Source organism: Anastrepha ludens, chromosome 4 (assembly GCF_028408465.1).
Source record: "Anastrepha ludens isolate Willacy chromosome 4, idAnaLude1.1, whole genome shotgun sequence".
Classification (NCBI taxonomy): domain Eukaryota; kingdom Metazoa; phylum Arthropoda; class Insecta; order Diptera; family Tephritidae; genus Anastrepha; species Anastrepha ludens.
Window position 1 is genome coordinate 10,790,793 of NC_071500.1, and position 17,524 is coordinate 10,808,316.

At 35.3% G+C, this 17,524-nt stretch overlaps 1 protein-coding gene across 1 annotated transcript in view; it reads left to right on the forward strand.

The window, feature by feature from the left end:
* LOC128861720 (uncharacterized) overlaps positions 1-17,135 on the forward strand; it is a 33,337-nt gene extending 16,202 nt beyond the window's left edge. The window contains exon 2 of the mRNA XM_054100064.1: positions 12,255-17,135. Within this exon, the coding sequence (XP_053956039.1) occupies positions 13,071-15,659 (2,589 nt within the window). The 5' untranslated portion in view covers positions 12,255-13,070 and the 3' untranslated portion in view covers positions 15,660-17,135. The remainder of the gene's footprint in view (positions 1-12,254) is intronic.
* Positions 17,136-17,524: the final 389 nt, after the last annotated feature.

Genomic DNA, 17,524 nt, shown 5'->3' on the forward strand with positions numbered 1-17,524 from the left:
TCATGGCTGAAATGCACTCGGAGGTTTGCTATTGTCTGTCGAGCAGCGACCGCTGTTAGAAAAAAATGTCGTTCGATTAGTGTTTAGTGCCAGGGACTTCGAAAAGTGCGTTTCCAAATGGTAGTCACGCAACAACCCATTCGGCTATGGAGGCCGCTCTTACTGATGAAAAAAGCGATTGAAAAAATCAGTTCGTGGCGATCCTTCGCTGTTTGCCATGCCACTTTGTCCGTATATAAAACCTGTGAGGAGCGCATCAGCGTCGTATTGAAACTCAAATACTTAACTCCCAATTTCGATTACTCAGCGCGCATTTGTGTGCGTGTATCTTGCACGCGTCTTCAAGAGCTAGGAAGTTTCTAGCTTTCATTGCATTTTAACGCATTTCAAGTGGTGTGACGTAGCGCAAAACGAGTTGTATGGAGGCAGTATGGCAACAATGATTTTTTTGGAAATCATGGCCTTGCTACTTGACAAGTTTACAATTAGAGTGCTTGTTTATAGGCATTTACTTATGTGCATGTTACGTATACGCAACGGTGCACGCAGAGATTTTGGCAATTATAATAATTTAAATAAGAATAATATTGTAAAATAAAAAAGAATTCTCGCGCTTTAATTTCACTTTTAATGTGTTGAAATTAAAAACAAAAAAACAAAAAAAAAAAAAAAGTTTCTGCTAATTCCACATTTTTTAATTTTGACTAAGTTTGTATGTGAGTTATCTTACCTGAAAAATTTGCTTGCTGTGCATCTATTTTCACTTATAAAACTGGCAAAACATATCATTAAACCTAAAATAGAATAATCAGAAGTTTTTTCCGCTGTGCCATCACTTTATTTTCCATTTAATGTCGATACCGCAATGAGTTCGCTTTGTTTTTGGATTTCATGTTTGTGCTCGCTTGACGTGTGTTTATTCTTTGTTGTTTTAAGTTACTTGTTGTTATATTTTGTTGTTTCATGTTGCTTGTATTTGCATGTATACGCGCTTGCATGTGTATAGCTATTTGCATGTGTGCCGTGTGTTTGGGCTTTAATGATTTCTTGTGCTTGATTATCGTCACTCTTCAGTGATTTGGAGTGGCACACGTTTGTTTTCCATTGCGTTTTCATAATACTTCACCCAAAGTTGCTCGCACTCACATACGCGTGTGGTGTAGTGCTGTTTTTGTGATTATTGTGGCAACTATAGCCCCCAATTCTTTTGCTATTATTTGTAATTTCTTCAAAAAAGGGCTACTAGTCTTTTATTTAGAATCACTTTTTTAATTTTAATTTTTGTTCACTTTGCCGCTTACTTTTTGAGTCATATATGGTATTCCAACACTGGAGCATTTCATTACCAAAACTTTTGACTTTTGTCCATGGAGCATTTCAGGCGTTTGTCTAAAATCAAGTAATAAACTCTTCTGAGCACAATTAAAAAGCGAGTATGATTTATGTGCATATGTTTTTTCACTCACTCACATATTTCGCTATATAAAAAAGTAGTCTACAGGGGATATTTATGTACAAAGAACAGCGCTTTATTTAAAAATCATTCAATCCTCATCCATGGAACGTTGCGCATTGTTATATAAATACACCCAAGAAACTACCTTCTGAAATCTGGCTTTGTTTTAGTGTACCAAATTCAGTCAAAATGACGTACAACTTGGCCAAGGGCGCACCATTCACAAACAACTGTGACTTTCATCATCCGTCAACAAAACTTTTAGTCTATATTAAAAAATTTAATCGAAATTTAGATTACTCCAAAGATAGAATAACGAGAGAGCAAAGCAGAGGTGGCTCTTGCGTTGAAGTCTTTTGAGTTTTGGAGAGATAAAAGATCAGCGTTAATACCTGGATTGGAATTTTTTGTTGTACTCAAGGTGGCGTAAAATGAATCACTCTATCGGAAGTTTTATAATTTTTACAAATGTCGTCGTAGATCAATCATATTTGCCACTTTGAAACAGCCACAGTAGACAGCTGGTGTATAGAAACAGCCAAGCAATGGAGTCCGTAAACGTCAAAAAAATTTTTTTTGTCATTTGTAAAAAAAGAGCGTTAGGGTCGAAGCAAAGATTTTCATCACTCAAAATCATGTTAAATTTTTTCATTTGTAGAAAAGTTATTCAAAATCAAAATTGGATGATTAATTTAACGCCAATTAAATTTTTATTATGCTTTAAAAAAATGATATTGAACACCTGAAAACAGCTACATGAGTAAAGATATTGTACGAAGAGGGATTAAAACATACTTCTGAGTATAATAAGCCCTGAGCCAGGGGTCATTTTGACCTCATCATTTCATGCCGACTGATTTTAATACTGAAGACAGACGCCATCCAGGTCCAGTAGCGGTGGCTACGTGCGTGGGATGCTGCGAAACGTGTCGAAAAAAATTTTTTAACAACTCATTCAATAACGGCTGACATTTTTTTGTGTATTGTTGACATTTAGTAGAATAAAAAATAGTCAGCTGCGCCGTAGAGGGGGGAAAATACGTCAGCTGAACAGGCGAACTTGTAAAAAAATTGAAAAGTAAAACTACTTTATACTGATTGAAATTTTTTTACATAGTTTTGGACACATATGAAAATATAATAATGATGGTCAGCTGCGTTTATAGCGGTCGAAAGACCGTCAGCTGAAGAAAGAATGTATCATTGCGTTCATACATCTCGGCGGCGAGCGGAATTTTCAATGCTTCGACTGACGTCTTTTCCCCCAACGGACAATCAGCTGACGATTATTTTTCCATTTTCATTTATTAATACTATAATATTTGAAAATATCAAGCGGTCTTTTGTCAATTTACCAGAAATATATGTTCATGAAAGCTAAATCACAAGTATAGTCAAGAATTTAACGGTATAAAAACGCAGTCCAAAATCAACCCCTGGCTCCCGGACTATAAACATAGTAGAGCATGAAGAGTATCGAGACATAATGTTACATGTTAGGGTCGGTTTCGTATTGCGAATAGATCTCACATAGACTAAATAGTTGTTCTCGTTGCATTATTTTGCAATCTTGTTAGATTTTAAGGTGGGAAGATTTTTTAAAGAGTTGCCATTTAATTTTTATTATAAAATACTTGCTTAAAAGTTCATTCAAGATTTTTGAAAGGAGTTGCTACTTCATTTTTATTACACAATGGTTGAGTAAATTATTTCAAGATATTTGAAACAGAGTTGCCACCCAATTTTTATTATAAAATGATTGCCTAAAAATTAATTCAAGATTTTTACAAAAGAGCTGCCAGCCAATTTTTATTATAAAATGATTGTCTAAAATTTAATTCAAGATTTTTAAAAAGAGTTGCCAGCCAATTTTTATTATAAAACGATTGCCTAAAATTTAATTCAAGATTTTTAAAAAAGAGTTGCCACCCAATTTTTATTATAAAATGATTGCCTACAAATTTAATTCAAGATTTTAAAAAAAGAGTTGCCACCCAATTTTTATTATAAAATGATTGCCTAAAAATTTAATTCAAGATTTTTAAAACAGAGTTGCCACCTCATTTTTATTATAAAATGATTGCCTAAAACTTTTACTAAAGATTTTTGGAAAATGTTGTCACATAATTTTTATTATAAAAGGCTTGCTTTGAGATTTAATTAAAGATTTTTGGAAAGAGTTGCCACCTACAGCTTGAGTAAAAATTATTTCAAGATTTTTGAAGAGAGTTGCCACCACATTTTCATTATTAAAAAATTGCCTAAAAATTAAATAAAAAAAAATGGTGTATTTTTTAAGCAGTATTACTACGTTAACAGTTCAAAATTTTAAAGACAATTAAACAGTTTCTTAAATAGTTCGTTTAAGGGTTTATAATATTTTTTTACTGAAGTGCTTATATATTTTAAGAAATTTTTTAAAAGAGTTGCCACCTAATTTTTTATTGTAGAATACTTGCCTTAAAATTTAATTCAAGAGTTGCCACCTAACTTTTATTATAAAACTAGCGGACCCGACAGACTTCGTTCTGTGAAATAGATTTTGAATGTGGCAGTTTATATTTCGACCTTAAGACGTTTTTACTCTGCTGACCCTCACACACGGTCCTATCATCGTGGTGACGGTGTTCAGGAGAATTTAAGAAAAGGGTCAGCTCGGGTGACCTAAGTATCTTCGCTTTCACGAACTTTGGCCACCCTTTTGGGACCCACTAAAAACCCCGACTGGGATGCTTGCCAGAGGGATTCAAACTAAGAGGGGAACTTAAGGTTCAAACCTGATTGAAAAATAATCTAAAGGAATAGTGGCGACCTAAAGGTGACAAATATTTATAAAGTGGGTGCTTCAAACAAACATAGAGATAATTAATTATTTATTATTATTATTATTAACATAGGGTTAATAACCGATATAACAAAGAATAATGCAATAAAACGTCTATAAGTATTTTCGGTAATTGCTTTATTGAAAATCAAGTGAATCATAATTATTACAATAACAAAAATCTGTTTTATTTTTATTGTAGTGCTTTATGATATACAATGTTTTTTGTTTAATTACCTGGTGAATATACAAACAAATCTGAGGGTTTTCCAACACGGAAACAGGCAACAAACAATTGACCATATGAGAAACATAGGTTTTCTAGATTAATTAATAATGTTTATCTTTTTATATTCTTAAAATATGTTTGGATTTGTTCAGCCCTGCATGATTATTCTTAGAATTTACTTAACTATTTTTATTTATTATTTGTGAATAAAATCATTCCTTAACTCGTTCTGAAACTAAAACAAAATAATGAATATTGCGAGGCCAATCAAATCTATAGCTCTTACATTTTTTTACTTTTCAATTTGGTCGGATTCACGATATTATCTCTTTAGTGTGAACGCATTAGATCCTCCAACGGGAACACGCATACACACGAACGCGCAATATTTGTATGGGAAAAAGAAAAGGGCTGTTTTAGGGGGTTCCCGGAAATTATTCAAATTTTCCGCCGTAAAAACCATCCTTGGACTTCAAAGAACCTTTTAAAAAAAGAATTGTTAAGATAGGTCCATGCTTTGTTGAGTTATGCGCTTACCAACACATTTTGCGACTCATTTTTACATTATAGATATAGATCTTAGATACTTAGATTAATTCAAAACTTTTGAAAAGAGTTGCCACCTACTGCTTATTATAAAATGCTTGAGTAAAAATTATTTTGAGATTTTTGAAAAGAGTTACCACCTAACTTTCATTATACCTTTTATACTGTTTTTTTTTTTTCTTTTTGATAAATTGCTTAAGATGCTTTCCATTTCAATTCAACCGGGCTATTCGGGTCATGTTCTTCGATTTCGATGTAACTTAAATATGTTGCTCTCTGGTCAAAATAATGAGACACGTATTTTTTTGTTCGCCCGAAAAAATTTTTTTTCAAGAGTTATCGGCAATTTTGTTTTTCGCCTCAAACTCGATTTTTTTTAATTATATAAGAAAAATTTTTTTTTAAATGCCCATAACTTAGTCAAAAATGAACCGATTTTAATAATTCTGGGTTCAAAATGATCGTAATAACATACACAAGCGACTTCATGTAGAAACAATTGCAAAAAAGTAGTTAAAATTTTTTTATTTAGCAAAAAAGAAAAAAAATTGAAATTTTTTCGAAATTCAATATTTCAAAAAGTGTATTTTTTTTTTTTTTATAACTTTTTCCAAATTAAAAGGACATCTCAAACTTTAATTGAGCTGCATGCCTAGTAGCTAAAATGAGTTGTTTTTGAGTAATGAATTTTTGAGTAAACACCCTGTTTCGCACTTTTAGTTTTTTGCAAAATAAAAAATTTTCAACAACTTTTTTGCAACTATTTCTATATGAAATCGCTCGTGTAGGTAATTACGATTATTTTGAACCCAGAATCATTCAAATCGGCTTAGTTTTGACTAAGCTATGAGCAATTAAAAAAAATTTTCTTATATAGATTCTTTCCATTTCAATTCAAAAGGGCTATTCGGGACATGTTCTTCGATTTCGATGTAACTCAAATATGTTGCTCTCTGGTCAAAATAATGAGACACGTATTTTTTTTTTCGCCCAAAAAAAATTTTTTTCAAGCTTTATCGGCAATTTTGTTTTTCGGCTCAAAATCGATTTTTTTTTAATAATATAAGATTTTTTTTTTTTAAATGCTCATATCTTAGTCAAAAATGAACCGATTTTAATAATTTTGGGTTCAAAATGATCGTCATTACTTACACGAGCGATTTCATATAGAAATAGTTGCAAAAAAGTAGTTGAACATTTTTTATTTTACAAAACACAAAAAGTGCGAAACTGGGTGTTTACTCAAAAATTCATTACTCAAAAACAACTCATTTTAGCTACTAGGCATGCAGCTCAATTAAAGTTTGAGATGTCCTTTTAATTTGGAAAAAGTTATAAAAAAAAAAAAAATACACTTTTTGAAATATTGAATTTCGAAAAAATTTCAATTTTTTTTCTTTTTTGCTAAATAAAAAAATTTTAGCTACTTTTTTGCAATTGTTTCTACATGAAGTCGCTTGTGTATGTTATTACGATCATTTTGAACCCAGAATTATTAAAATCGGTTCATTTTTGACTAAGTTATGGGCATTTAAAAAAAATTTGTTCTTATATAATTAAAAAAAATCGAGTTTGAGGCGAAAAACAAAATTGCCGATAACTCTTGAAAAAAAATTTTTTCGGGCGAACAAAAAAATACGTGTCTCATTATTTTGACCAGAGAGCAACATATTTAAGTTACATCGAAATCGAAGAACATGACCCGAATAGCCCGGTTGAATTTAAATGGAAAGCATCTTAAATATTTTGAGAAATATTTTTTAGATGGCGTGTGTTTTATGCAACTTTAATCTAGCAAAATATTTTTAGAAAAGTTGCCACCTAATTTTTATTCTTAAATACTTGCCTAAACATTTAATTGAAAACGGCTATCATTTTTAATCTTATGTGTTGAAAAAATTTTAAGGCAAGTACAAACTTTCATAAAATAGTTCATCATTTTTTTTATAAAATCCTCGAGTGAAATTTATTTCATTTTATTTGATATGAGTTTTATTATAAAATACTCCAGTGAAATTTATTTCAAGACTTGTGATAAGAGTTGCCACATAATTACTATTATACAAATATTGCTTAAAATTTATTGTAAGATTTTTGAAAAGAGTGGTCACCTTATTTTTATTATAAAACGCTTGTCTAAATATTTAATTCAAAACAGTTTGAAAAGGTGCACCATTTTGAATGTTATATGTTAAAAAAAGTTTAAATTAAAAATTTTCGTTAAATAGTGCATCGTCGTTTTTACTGAAAAACTATATGTGACCTGGTCTACGACAAGGTACCTTACGTGCGAAAACAAGTTTTCGAGAAAACAGCAGTTAAAGTTTAAACTTCTAAAAACTCTTGTAACTTTTTTAAATATTAATATTTTTTAATTCGGTTTGGCTTATTTTCTTCAGCATAGATCACAGTATCAATAAATTCACAGAAGCAGTGAAAAACATTTTTTTTTTATATATAAATAAATAAGAAAAAGTTAATGCAAATCGCAGAAATTGTTTTAAAAAACAAGTTAGCTTTAGTACCGACATCCATGCCAAAAAACTTATAAGACCCGGTGACAAAAATTTTCTTGAAAACAGACTTCAGTATCGTATTCATTACACCTCAGACTATCCAGGAATGGTTCAGTTACTAATTTGCACAAATTATTGTCTTCGTTATTCTAATTTGTATCATGACAAAAAAATCAGTCTTTTTCGTATTTGTACTTTTCTTTGTTTTTACTTTTAACAAACTTTTAAACAAATTATGTCTTTCTGGTTTTCACCATTTTAAAGAGCCTTTCACACACTATTCGAATCAACAAAAAAGTGAAAAATGATTTTAAGGTACCTTTTCATAGACCAGGTCACATATATGTATATATCATATTTATCAACAATGACTAAGCATAATTTTCAAATAAATTCCAACTGATGCGATCATTATTTTTCCGATTTTCCACTGAATAAGAAAAGTATATATTTCCGTTATACAACTGCAAGAAAATCAGTTATTTTTAATTTTTTTATTTACATTTTTTTAATTTTTTTATTTATTTATTTTTTTCATTTTTTTGTAAAAATTACAAAAAACACAACCAAAGCTACTGATATGCACTTTCTTATATATGCAGACAGTAATTAAAAATTAAAAACAAAAACAAAGCATATTAAGCTGATAAAAAAAAAAAATTTACGCCGCTTAAGTACCTCTTATCAGCGCATAGAAATACAATTCTGTGTAGGATAGTGAAAATAAAATAATAAAATAAATTTTACAGTTGCCTCTAGCATCAGCGGCAGTGTTACATTACAATAGCAGGTCAATAACGAAAACAACAAGTGCCCTAGCAAGCTTTAGAAACCGTAAACGTAAAAACTCGCATACACCCACATATACCTACATACACGCATGTGCTACAGGAAAAATTGTGTATCAGCAACAGAGGAAAATCGTATTAAAACAGACCAAAAAACAATAAGAGAGAAACTACTTAAAAGCGACAAATTTTATTTCCCTATGCAAGTACTTTCCATACGCATTCATACATACATACAGGCTTACATGCATACATACACACACATACTTATACACACGCTCGCACACGCACTTGTGCATATATTTTTGGTGCAACTGTGGGAACTAGCACGACGTTAAATTACTTCATATTTTTTTTTCTCTCTTTTTTTTTTGATTTTTCGTGAAATTTTTCATTACTTTGTTCTATGTTGTTGTATACATATGTCAAAATTTTACAAACATCTTTGCGTGTTTTTTTTCTTCTGAACACGCAATAAAAACAAAAACTGTTTGGAAAAAATGTGCACTCTTATTTTTTGAACCATAAATTTCGGTTTTTTTGTGCTAATTTTTCATTTCTTCTGCATAAAGTCGACAAATGATTCATAAAAAACGCTACGAACGAGTTGAAACGGCAAAAAATTTAAACGCAGCGGCAACAGTGGAAATAAAAACAAAAAAAAACCCGAAATAAATAAATTGTAGCAATAATTCTTAACAATCAGCTACTTAGTGGAATTAAAAAAAAAGTGAAATTTAAAAGTGGAAGGAATATAAAATAAATAAAATACGATGGAAGAAAAAATTAAAAAGTGCCTGTGTTTCCATCCAAAGTGTCGTGTGCCATAAATTTGTGTTCTGCTAAATTTGTGCTATGTCAAGTGAGGCAAATAAATTGTATTCAATTCTAGCAACAACACCTTGCAAGCAGGCCAAAAAACGTTTCGTAAAGAAGTGAAAGTGCTTTGCGAAAAACACGCATTGCACAAAAACAAAACTTGAAACTTGAAATTGTTATAAAAAATATAATTTATTTTATTTTAAGCGATCTCACTTCAAACAGAAAACTGTTAGATAAAATAATGTGAGAAAATTGCGAAAAAATATTGCAATGAAATTGAAAGAAAATAAAAAATAGTAAAAAATTAAACGTTAATAATGTTTCGAAATCAATTTGTGCATAAAATTAATTTGAACATAAAAAAATAAAATAAAAATAATTCAAAAAATTACCCAAAATTAATATAAAGCGTGGTTAAGTTTCAAAGGCCGGTGCTGATTTTAAAGAAACTACAATTTTTTTAGGAAATTATTATCATTTCTCTTTATTATGATAATATTGGTATGGCTCAATTACGTTTGGTACAAAATATCGGCCAAATGGCGCCACGGCCTCGTCGGCACGCCTCCATCCGATGGTCCAAATTTTCGATTACGCTAAGGCATAATTGAGGTTCTATGCCGTTAATGTGCCGAATTATCTCATCCTTTAGCTCTTGAATTGTTGCTGGCTTATCGGCGTACACCTCTTTTTAAATAACCCCAAAGAAAGAAGTCGTTGACGTTTAGGTGTGGCTCACATGCAACACCGGCCCTTGAAATTTAACCACCCTTTATATTCATAAATGGCGCCCCCCCATTCTTGGCTCCTTGGTTCAGCTTCTCCTCCTATTTGGCGTTTTTTCCATGCATGGAAAAAGTTTTAAGCCGATACCAAACAGCAGTTTTTAAGAGAAGCTTTTTCATGGCAGATATACTCGTACACTCGGAGATTTGCTATTGCCTGCCGAGGAGCGACCGCTACTAGAAACAAAATTGCATCATCAATCATTTTGGCATATCAAGTCCGTATATTCAAACTTACGAATTGTAGTCACGCACCAACCCATTCGATAATGGCGGCCGCACCAGACAGGGCTAGTTCACTGGGGTGGCAGCTCTTGGTTGGGACAACTGGCTGCCATGGGAATGCTTCCTGTAAAGGAGCATAACAGACTGTTCAACAAATAGTTTTTGCTAGGGTGCTGCCGCAGGTTTCACCCATGAACCAGAGCCGCCTCCCAGGCACGTTAGGAGGCACCTCTTCAACTACGCCGACGAGATCCAAGACAAAATGAATCGACAAGTACGGAACCGGGCAGTGTTTAGACTTACAATAAACGACATTTTTTGGAGGACCCTTAGCACCTTCTTAAGACCCCGACTCCCGAATGCCGTAATCGTAATCCAGCCACCACCCACAGCAGATGAAGAGCTACCGCGAGAGTCCCGCGTAACCTTGGCACAACTACGTTCTAGATACGGTAACAGATTAAACTCCTACCTATCCAGAATTGACCCCGACATACCAAGCATATGTCCAGCATGCGAAGGCACCCCGCATGACATTAACCACTTTTTCATATGCCCTATCAAACCCACTCATCTAGCAGCCCTCTCCCCCTTAACCCAACCTGTCGAAACATCAAGTTTGGTGAGCCTACCGTTAGATGAGCTAGATAGGGACGACCAGTGATTTACATTGCACTGGCAGGGTTTAGTCTGTATGTATGAGCTTTACGACGACATAGATATAGCGTAGCGAATAAAGATCCAGCGGCTACGTTGGCTGGGTCATGTACGCCGAATGGGAATAAATAAATATTCCTCTATTAGTTGGTTTTTTGGCGCGAGATACAATGCGACCACTGATGTGGCTTGAAATTGAGGATTTCTAATGAATTTGAGCACTTCCTGGATCTCAACTTACAAAGCTGGACGAACCAGTGTTACACCACCTAGGGGAGTGAGTCTTCGTCTTATGCGAGCTGCACATAAGCAGCGGATGAGCGCTCAGTGCGAAAAACCGACAGATGTTTCATTCATTGAATTATTCAGTTCCTGTTAACGATGCCCCGTATAGTAGCCAGAGAGAGCTGTAAATCTTCTCTATCCATATTTGGGAGCCTACTTGATGCTCCTTTAGAAGAAAACATAAATTGTTTGTCCTGAATCTGTCCTGGTCTTTCCATGCATTTCAGTGCTTATGTCGGCATGAATTACCCAGTAGTTGACAATTTTTGCTATAGGGGTTTTGTAGGCCCGCAATGTATGAACTCTTATTATGGCCGCCTACATCCCCTTCGTTGGGTTTTTGGGGGGATCTCTTTCTCCTATTTGTGGTGTGTGGATTGATATATTCCACCAATTAAAAAGAAATTTAATATTCAAAAATAATTTGAGAATAAAAAATAAAAATGAAAAAATATTATAAAAAATATAATAAAAAAATGTTCTAAAAATAATCTGGATATAAAAAATATATATTAATTTAAAGTTGAAAAATATAATAAATTAATTATAATAAAAAAATTTCAAGGTCACAAATACTTCTACATTAATTTTAGCTTAAAACAGTGTTGTAAAATTAATGTGAGCATAAAGAAATGTTCCAAAATTTATTTGGAAGATAAAAAAATACTCCTAAGTCAATTTCAGAATAAAAAAAAAATTCTTAATAATAATAATAATAATAATAAAATTCTTAATTTCTTAATAATAATAAAAAAAAATTCTTAATAAAGAAATATTTTTTAAGCAGTGTTCAAAGCAACTCAGGAAAAATTTTGTAAATAGCGTTCTTGCTGTTTTTTTTTATTTATTTGGTGGCTTTTTTATCGTTTGCGTGTTAAAATAGAAACAAAAGCTTAAACTAAATTCAAAATAAATATGATTTTAAAATATGAAATCTGAAATATGAAAAGTGAAAAGTGAGTGCTTAAAGCAATTATCTGCCTTCGAATGTTTGAATAATTTTTCCATAACATTGTTGGTGGTTTTTAAGTGGCCCGATATGCGCCATAAAATTCCTGTTAACTACGGGAGCTACAAATTCTTCTTCGAATAAATTTTATTTTTTATATTTGTATTTTCAGAAAATCAACATAAAGTGGAACGAAAAATTTTTTGTCGAAATTATTTATGAAAAATATCGAATTATCTTTATACTTGAAATAACAATACAGAAAGTATTAAATCACAAGTGTCGTGATATCCCTTTCCACAAAAAATCATCTAAAATATAAGAAAATTGCGTCCATGAGCAACTAAAGTGAAAAAATTTAGAAAGGGACTTGAATATAAAATCAAACAACCCCACACAAATTCCAGCGAACCTTCTTCAAAAACTAATACTTCGAATACATCAATGTTTTGTTTCAATAATTGCAAAAACAACGAAAACAAATAACACGTGACAATGTGGCTTGCGAATTATTTATTACGGCAGCATTTCATGCAGAAACAACAACACGGACACGCGGCCAAGGCTAAAAGCTGTGCAGAGGGCACCCAGAAGCATTTGAGCAGTTAAGGCAAAAGCAAAAACAAACAGAAAGAAATTATTGGCAACAACAACACAAAGTGACTGAGTGATATTAAACTGGGCACACAAAGAGATCCTCTCGAAATACACACTTCGTTATTTTTTTTTAAACAAAAGTTCTTTGAAACAAGAAAAAATATTTTTTTTTCTTTCACGCCAAAATAAACATTACTCGTTTCATTACGAATCCGCGCTGCTTAGTGAGTGAGAAATAGTTAGCAAGAGCGAGACAGGCACGCAGTGATTCTCAGACGTAAACAATAAAACATAAACGCATATTGTTGTTGTTGTCGTCACACTTATTTCAACTCCGAGTATTCTGTGCGTCGTTGTAGAGTTGCTACAAACTCTCCCACGGGCGGACGCCATGTATGCGCGAGTATTGCGCAAATGGAGTCTAAACACGAAACTGCAAATGTCCATCGTCATGTGGCGGCTACTGCTGCTCACCCTGCTGCTGCTCTGCCTGTGCGCATCGCCGGCCACATGCAACACAACCAACACCAACAGCAACACCACCACCCTCATGCATGTGAGTCGGAGTGTCAGAGCGCCTGCGTATGCATTTGCCACTGCGTCTGTGTCGGCAATAACTGCCCATGTACCAGCAACAGTAACGGCAACGAACAGAGTAGCCGCTGCAGCAGCACGACAATCAGTATCACTGCCACACAGCCTCACAGCACCAGCAGCGGAAACTGTTGGCGACATCATAGAAGAAAGTTACTACATACCCGTCGATGGCGACGACGTAGATAGCAACATTTACGATAGTCGTCTAGTGCAGGCTCTAGACGTTGGCAATGTGCTGATGGGTAGAAGAAACGCGGGGGCGGAGGGAAATATGGGCAGCAGTAAGAAAAGGTTGCACAGTAGCAATAGTTATAGGAGTGGAGGCAGTGGCAGTGGCAGCAGCAGTAGAATATTTAGCAGTAGTAGTGTAGTGAGCAACAGTGACAGCAGTAAAAGTAAGAAACAACAACAACAACAGCAACAACAACATGAGAAAGAGCAGCTAAACCAGCAAGCATCTGGCACCTATGCAGACAACCTGGCGTATGCGCATTATCGCCGCGCAGTGCCGGCAACATTCAATTCCTCCACTTTCATGCAATCAGCCGCAGAAACAACGACAACAGCAACAACAGCGCTGTTAGCAGTAGCGCCACAAACAGTATTTAGTCCCCAGTTCAGTGTGCAACATGTTGCAAATGATGAAAATTTTGCCGCCGATGATGAAGACGATGATGATGTTGATGGTGATGATAATGACGAAGAGGAAGTGGCGGAGGTGGCAAAGGCGATGGCAGATGACGAGGATGAAGATTTGGCGCTGGATGTGGATAATGAGGACGATGGCGATGCCGATATGGAAGATGGCGACGTTAATGAGCATGCGTCGGATGATGATCATGCCGCCGATGAGGGGCGGCAACAACAAAAAGTTCCAAATAAAAAAAATAGTCACTTAACTAATCTATTTAAAGCGTATAAGCTTAACAACAATAATATTTACAGCCGCAAGTGGAATGTGAACATGCCACATCTACAACCACAACCACTGCAACAGCAACTACAACAAAATACAGCAGTGAGCCCCCATAGCCATGGTGCGCAGCAGTATGAATCTGGCAGGCGCAGCTCCAAGGCACGGCGCCATGTCACTGCCGAGCAGCGGCAGCATTGGCTTTCACAGCAGCAACACCAACAACAACACCAACAAAAACAGGACACAGCACCTTTGCTAGCGCCTGGTGTTGCTCATACCGTGCCACACTCGTCTACCAGCACGCAAATACCCATCGTGCAATACCCCACCAAGAAAGTGTTTCAATTGGTTAACGGCAAGAATTTGACGCGCATTGTACACCTCTGGCCGGCCACACACTACCGCATAGCGGCTTATGAAATACCCTCCTCGCTGCCCAATCGTGGTGCACTGACAGAGCAACAACGGCGCATGCTGCAACATCAGCGCGAACAGCAGCAGCTACAGCTGCAGCAAGACCAAGCGGCGCGCTCACGTCGTGACTCACACATCTTTGGCTCATCGCAGGGCGTAGATGGCAAATTTAGCAGTGGCTTCTACAGTGGATCTACACTGGGTCAGCAAACGAATTCGCAGCAACATTTTCAACGTCTGCAGCAGAGCAACAGCGCCAGCAGCAGCAGTTGGCAGCAAATCAGTGGCAACATTTTCCAACGTCAGCAGCCGTTTCAGCAACAACACACGCATAAGCACCAACACAATAATGGCGACGCCAACAACTACTATCGCAATCATAATCGCAACAACAGCAATAACAACAACAACAGGAAACACAATCAACGCCAACGCGCGCACAAACGATCGCGTCGCTATTGTTCGGCGCGCGATCCCGCCCAACTCGCATTCGAGGCGCCCATCGTATTCGAGGGCAAAATAACGTCAATGTCACCCGATCGCCGACACAATTTTGCCGCCACAGTGCAAGTGTTGAACGCATACAAGCAGCAAATTGGCTATCAGGTGAAGCGCGAACAATTTGTACGTCTGCAATTCGCCTACATCAACAGCAGCGGCGAGTGTGACATCTATCGCGAACAACTGCGGCCACGCGGTTTGGTGCCCGGCGACGAGTTGGAACTGCAACGCACCTATCTTTTCTTTGTGCAGCAAGTCGATTTGCGCAACTTCACCATTCTTGGCCAGCCGATAAGGAGGACGCGGCGCGTTGTCGAAGCAGTCAAGGATGCGGTGAGCGAAAATTATGGTGAGTTGAAAGTTTTAATTATTATTCATTTACAAAGATTAAGAGGTAATAAACAATGTAGCGGAAGAAATTCTGTGCTGAAAATATCTAATGCGTTTGTACAATTTTCAAATGCAGCATCCGCTAATTTTTCTGCTCCGCGGCACATTGCAAATATCGCAGCTTTTGTGTGCGGCGTTTATTTTATTGTATTTTATTTTTAATATTTATTTAAAGAAAACAAAAAGCTAATTTTTTACACGTAATTTTTTATGCAAATCTCCTTGGCTATTTTTGATGCAAGTCTCGACCCTTAGGTTAAGTTAGGTTGAAGCGGTTGTCCACTCAGGCTCATAGCCCATTGTGATGCCGCTTGGGGAACTTGTCCTCAGCTCTCCTAAAACCAGTGTGTATTTTTCAAAAATTATGTACAGGGTTTGATTGAAAAGTAATGAGCCTTATTTTTTTTTAAGGAGTTTTATTAAACCTTTTTTCTTATACAACTAAAATTCTTCAAAATAGGACCCTTGAGCGTCAATACACCGCTGGTAGCGGTCCTTCCACTGCAGGAAACATTTTTTAAACTCATCCGCCGGGACCGCGCAACTCGGCTGTTTTTGGATCGCCTCGATGGAGTCGACACGCCTCCCCTTCAGTTTTCGGCGCGTGAACAAGAAGAAGTCCGAAGGGAACGGGTCTGGGCTGTAGGGATCTCGATGTAAGCACGACGGTCAATGTTCAAAAAATCACGAACCCGGTTCACATCTTCGTCTGTTTGCGTCGTCGAAGGCCTTCCAGATCGCTGTTCGTCTTCGACGTCCTCCCGGCCTTCCTTGAACGACTTATGCCACCGTTTTACCTGGGCACTGGCCAGAGATTGGTCTCCGTAAGCCTCCTTGAGTAGCCCAATGGTTTCGGTAGGCATAGCAATTATCAAAGTAGAAGAGTTTCAGAGTTGAAAAGCATCAAATCTTGACAAATCTGGGCATACAATTAAATTTGCCAGATTTTGAGTAAATTTGTGGCAAATTTTTGAGTAATAACGAAAGTGAACGCAATACTGCCTTAAGGCCCTCGCCTCATTTGCAATGGTTTGTTCGGGTGTTTTTCTAAAAGCCTGTAAAACGTAAACAAAACAGGTTTTTAATTTTTGTTTTGCGCATTTTATTTTCTGGTCTATTGTTAAAAAATAAAAATTTTTTTTTTGCTCATACGATGTTTGTTCAAAAAGTTGTCAGCCTTCAAAAATGGTCTTTCAAAACAAGGTACGACACGGGTTTCGACACTCACAGTTGTCTGAAATCAAAAAGACCAAAAGGTTCTGGTTCAGTATGAATGTCGTTATCGTGTGAACTACGATCTTAAAAAAAAAATTCACAATGGTGGATGTTGAAAGATGAAAAACCGTTTTTTACCCTTTTTTTGATTTTAAAGGTCCGAAAAAATTACTAAACAATTGTTTTCCGAATGATACGAGTATGTCTTGTATACCGTCTTGAGTAGCCAGCCGAGTCTATTTTTTTTTGCAAAGGTGCTTTTCTGGTGCTTCATTAAGTCTAGAAGCAAAATTTCTTGAAGATTTCTCTTTTTGAGCTGTGATATTTTTTTGTATTGTAATTTTGTATGCTTTGAGGTGCTAGTAATCAACTTTTGGACTCTGACTAGTCTGCCCGTTGGAAGAAGAATCTAATTGACAGGGATGTCGCGATACCAAAAAATTATCGATATCTGTATCAGAACTTTTGTTGGTATCGAAAGCAAAGTATCGATATTTTCTTATGCTGCGAAAACATAAACGATAAACTTTTAACGTAATAATAAGGCGCAGAAAAATTGCCAAAAAAGTGCAACAAAATTATGGTTTTTTTCAGAAATTTCAGAAAATAATTTGATTAAAATTAGTAACAAATTATATATAATTCAAGCTCCAATTTTTATTTTAAAATTCATTCCATTAAATCTTTTTTTAGCAACAATTATTTCTAATAATCAGAGATCCAAATAAATAGAATTTATAAATTGAAAGGCTAGAATCACGGTTTTATTTCCAGTCATATTCAGAGTCACTTAAGAGCAGAAGTTATCCCAT